The 5,000-nt window shown below is 48.3% G+C and overlaps 2 protein-coding genes across 2 annotated transcripts in view; both read right to left on the bottom strand.

The window, feature by feature from the left end:
- cyld3 (cylindromatosis (turban tumor syndrome) 3) overlaps positions 1-3,575 on the bottom strand; it is an 8,958-nt gene extending 5,383 nt beyond the window's left edge. The window contains exons 1-7 of the mRNA XM_079758341.1: positions 3,372-3,575; positions 2,996-3,223; positions 2,398-2,515; positions 1,959-2,116; positions 1,083-1,601; positions 815-920; positions 167-645 (exon numbers count right to left, since the gene is read on the bottom strand). Of these exons, the coding sequence (XP_079614467.1) occupies positions 167-645; positions 815-920; positions 1,083-1,601; positions 1,959-2,116; positions 2,398-2,515; positions 2,996-3,160 (1,545 nt within the window). The 5' untranslated portion in view covers positions 3,161-3,223; positions 3,372-3,575. The remainder of the gene's footprint in view (positions 1-166; positions 646-814; positions 921-1,082; positions 1,602-1,958; positions 2,117-2,397; positions 2,516-2,995; positions 3,224-3,371) is intronic.
- A 199-nt stretch (positions 3,576-3,774) lies between these two features.
- Positions 3,775-5,000, bottom strand: part of LOC307091293 (adenylate cyclase type 2) — a 16,597-nt gene continuing 15,371 nt past the window's right edge. Inside the window, exon 23 of the mRNA XM_079758240.1 lies at positions 3,775-4,838. Coding sequence (XP_079614366.1) covers positions 4,722-4,838 — 117 coding nt within the window. The 3' untranslated portion in view covers positions 3,775-4,721. The remainder of the gene's footprint in view (positions 4,839-5,000) is intronic.

Here is a 5,000-nt window from a genome sequence, read left to right as displayed (position 1 = left end):
TTTTCAAACGGCTCGTAATGGCTAATCACACTCACACCTGGTGGTATAATATGTCACCTTTAATATTCCGTTTCAAATATGGACGGACTCTGATCCGTGGCAAGCAGTTTGGCTGCGAATATGCTAGTGGCCGATCAAACACAACAACGACAGCCTTCCGTCTTACCAGTTCGAGTCCGGCCACCGTCAGGTTGATCCCACTGATTCGTCCAATCCAGCGGATCACGCCAAAAAGGGGCGGGTCGTTCACCTCCACCATGGACCCCACCTCCAGCTCCATCGCCACATCCATCCCTCTGTCCCTCCAGCCGCCGTCCTCGCTTCCGCCCGGCGACAGCATGGCGGGGCCGTGCTCCCCGTTGGGGGGCCACGGTTGGTCCACAGCGGTGGTGATCGGCGAGGGCAGGGCCTGGGGTTTGGGGGGCGGGACTGGGACCGGGGGGAGGACCTTGTAGGGCTGCTTGGGAGGGGGTAAGGGAGGGGTATTCAGGGCTGGTTTCGGGGAGGGGAGCTTGGGGGGCATCAAGGCCACTTTAGGCGGGGGGGTGGGGGAGAGGGAGGGGCTAGGTTTATAGACGGGGGGCGGCTTTAGAATGGGTTTAGGGTTGGAGGGGACCGGTCCTGGAAGACGATTTGATCTGGACTCTGTGGTTGGAGACGGATAGAGAGAAAAAGAGAGCTGAAATATAGAGCTAGATAGCTAGATAGTAGACTATGTTCGAGGTTGAGGGTTAAATGCCATCAATCTCATCTCGTAAGCATGCTTAAGCAACAGGACTAGGTGAGGCCCTACATTAAAGGAGAATCCTAGTACCTTGGGAGACTTTAGCGATGGGCAGCAGTTGTCCATACAGGGGGCTGGGGATCTGACACAGCCTCTCCCCTTTATAATGGCCATCCCAGTTGCCCACTGGAGCATCCTGAGAATTAGGGAACACAGACGCTAACCAAAGGTCAAAACAAGCCAACAGCATGCTTAAACACACTAACCAACCCAGTGAAGGTCATAACCTGTTGATTTAACACATTTCCCTCAAAGTACCATAAGCATTATCATTTCATCTGCATACAACAACACATACCAGCAGTACTCCCACGTACGTTCCCGAGGAGGCCCGACCAGGCAGGGGCCCACAGTAGCGCACCTCCCCGCCCTGGACCCTGTCTTCCAGGGTGAAGCACACCCGCTGGCACACCTGCAGCAAGGGGGGGGAGGCAGCTCTTGCCGTAGCTTGGCTCGGGGCGTTGACGGGCGCCGACTCCGCCGTGCGGGGCAGAATGCTAACGGCTTCTAGAGGCTGGCCCTCGCGGCGCTGGTGGAAGGTAGCGCGGACGCCTGCGCGAGGCTGCGGTGCCGGCGGCTGGTGCTGAAGAGGATGGGTGTTGGGGTGGTCATCGCTACCGCGGTAACCTTTGTTGTTGTAGCTGTTGTTGGTGGTGACTCCGCCGGCGTGTTCCTGACCTGGGTTCGGGGCGTTGCCGCGTGACAACCGCCGTACATGGACGCGACTAGCCGGTAAGAAGAGGGCAGAGGCCTTGGGGCAGACGAAGAGAGACTGGCCCTTGTAGGAGCTGCTCACCCCGTGTCCCGCCGCCGCCCCCTACAGGAAGGTAAGAGAACAACGCAAGAAAGAAAAAGAAAGAAAGAAACTTAAGACATTGCTGACATGAACACTTTAAGCAGGTGCAGAGAGAACAACATATCCTGCTACACTGTAGCATATATGAACACATTAAACATCATAAACATAGAGCAGGGCTGCAGGATACTGTAGTTTGCTAGGGGGTTCTCTGCCGAAAAGTACTGGGTTTGAACCCTAACCCTGTGAGCAAGATGCCCTCCTCAAGAAAGGGTTGATTCTGATTGGCTTGTAATGGCTATTCATTGTCCCACCTTAGGTAGTTAAATAGGGGCCCTTTGATAGAGACAACAAAGCTAAATCTTTGCTACTCCTTACCTTGAGCTCAACTCCAAACATGATGGCCGTGCCTCCTCTGGTCAGAGGGCCTCTGTAGCGAAGCTCCGCCTCCATGAACTCATCTGATTGGCTCCTCTGCACCATGAGGGCGGCGCCGAGGGGTAAGGCAGCCAATTGACGCAGCTTCTGCGGGTTGCCTGAGAGACAGCCCAGTAAACATCAGGTGCAATATAATCGTTATAAACATGTAATATTCTGCAGTGTAACATTTCTACTATTGTTAAACCAATCAATAATGATAGGCTACTTAATTGTACTTATAATGAATCATTTGTTGCCTATTCATGGCATTTATAATCATCATGTTTTACCCTTTTCGTCTTAGTATGGTTCAAGTTATTGAACCGATTATTGACCGACTTTTAAATGTAAGTAAATGTTTTACTGCGTTTCACGTTTATTATCGTGTTGATTTTACCAAACAGTTTAAGGCGGGCCTCCGGGTCAGGGACGCCCTCCAATAGGCCGCTGAGGTCATTGGGAATGTCCAGCAGGTGGATCCTGTCAATCCGCAACAACATGCTGATGTCCAACACCTAGGAGAGAAGAGGCCCAAAAGATTGAAACTATCCTTTTATTTGAGCTGTGATTGAATCTTACCGTCCTATTCTCAGCATTTCAACCTTTTTCCTTTAGCTCACTAACTTGCGATGAAGATATTCACAGTCACCTTGGACGCAGCTTTATGGCCATACTTGTAGATCACTGTCCGCTGGACAGCAGCGGTGTGTTTAACGGGAGGACGGAATGTGTGGTCATATTTATATATTATAATATTATTCTCACTCGGTAGATAGCTCCTTCCTCTTTTAGAGGTTCATAACGGTGTGTTTGGTGCGATGGTTGCATGTGTTGAGCATCTTATATAATATTATATTTTACAGCAAATCCCACTCTTCAGAACGTTTCTTCCTATTTTTTATGTAAAGGTTGTGATAGTTGTTTTCATCTAACAAACAATGCGCGATTGAGTCATGAAGGTATAATAGCATCGATAAAGGGGCGTTTCTGTTTACCTTCACCCAGCTCTGGTCCGCTCGGGAGCTGGGGACTGACTGCTCCTGACAGATGCTCCCCCTCTCCAAACGAATGGTTCCTTCCAACTGATCCTGCAGCTTCAGGTGGCTGCTGATCAGGAACATCTTGCGACGTCTCCTGGGTGGCTGCGGACCGCCAGACATTGTGTAGGAGGAAACCAACTCCTCCAAATCCAACTTATTTTACGCAGTATGCGTGGAGAAAACCTGTGGAGACAAACAAGATTCCAACGTTTAAAAATACACATTATTTTTTTTAGGAAATGCCACAACTCGGTTCATTCAGTGATATTCAGCTTGAAATGAATATAAAAGTTTGACAATAAAAGAGTGTTATGAGACACTTCCTACCTACCAGAGACCAAGGCGTTTTCAACTCCTGCTCTACAAAGGTTCATCCTTGGCGCAATGCCGTCTAGAAGTATTTAAGGCGATCTCTCTCGCCTAAACCTCGGTTAAAAGTGACGAGTAAATCATTGTTGCTCCGTCTGATTTCAGTCAAATCGACTACAAACTTGTTTCAACTTTGCTTCAACATCGTTGGTTAGTTATTACAACGCAGCGCTTGAAGCAGGAAGCAGTTGATTGGCACCGAAACGGGCCAACAGCAGCTGAGAAAGACTGCTGACGTATATAGGAGGCGGTGCCTTCGCACCTATACACTCTACAAAGGTGAAGTATAGACTCTATGGCACACACACACACACACACACACACACACACACACACACACACACACACACACAAAAAAGAAACAATCCAAGTATAATATATTTATTATTATTATTTTTGATTCATAAATAAAAGTAGAAAAATACTATGCCTAGAAGCTGGAGCAAACTATTTGAGTATTCACGTGCACAGAATAAAACAGTTTGAAGAATTCCTGAATGTTTCAAACCATAACTGAACATTTTTTCATTAATTGCACTAAACTGAAAAGAAACTAAAAACATATTTGCATTTTAAATGTGTAATAAAAGAGCTGTGCTTTTCAATATTTATCAGGCTTTACAGTCGTCATATCAGAGCAAAACATACATTCCCTCTCTATTATAAAGAACGACATTATTATGCTTCAAATATACATTTTCTTAAGGCAGCCGTATAACATCATTCCACAGTCCAATTGACTATCTAGCAGATGCTTTTACTCAAAGTGCCATACAGTGAATTCAGATACATGTCATTAGGGAGCAGGTAGGGGTTAAGGCCCAGTCTCACATCTTCGTCCGGCACATCCGCGCTCCAACCGCTTTTCAGAATTGCATTTAAACCACATTATAACATATTTTTCCCATGGATATGATGCCTTTACAACATGTGTTTCCTTGAGTACACCATCCCCTGAGGTAAGAGCATGTACTCAGGCAGCTCCGCGCCGTGCCTCTCAGTCGCTGGGCGGGTCTTCCCCAATGTGGGACGCAGAAGGTGAATTCAGCTTCATGGGAATTCAGCTTCAGGGGGGCATCTTGTCATGGATGCCTACAGGCAAGGCTGCAGTCAGTGGGGTCCGAACCCGAAACCTTCTGGCTGGAGGTCGAACTCCCTAACCACTGGTCTATCCCGCTTTCCGGTTTCATGGTGGGAATGTCAAGCCCCAGCTCCTGATTGGAAGTTCAGCCTATCAGGTCAAGTTCATTTCCACGGCCACATAATCAGCTGGCAGTGCTGTTATTAGCTGAGGGGAGGGCCAGGGAATTGATTAGTTGGTGTTGATGAAGTAAGTGGTGAGTTGACCTTTGCCCTTGACATTAATCACCCCGCGTAGAGTGACGCCGTAGCCTAGAGCTTTGACCACTTCCGCAGTCTCCTCCGTTACCTAGGGGACCAGGGAGAGAGGGTTTAGCTTAGAGAGAGAGAGTGAGAGACGACAGAGTGAGGTGTAGACAGAGCAACCTATCCTGCTACCTTGTAGGGTTTATGAACACATAATAAATCATACGTACAGAGCATTCCAGACACTCTCTGACCAGACTAAACT

This window comes from Pollachius pollachius (genome assembly GCF_949987615.1).
Source record: "Pollachius pollachius genome assembly, chromosome: 20".
Lineage (NCBI taxonomy): Eukaryota > Metazoa > Chordata > Actinopteri > Gadiformes > Gadidae > Pollachius > Pollachius pollachius.
This window is presented reverse-complemented; position numbering and strand designations above follow the sequence as displayed.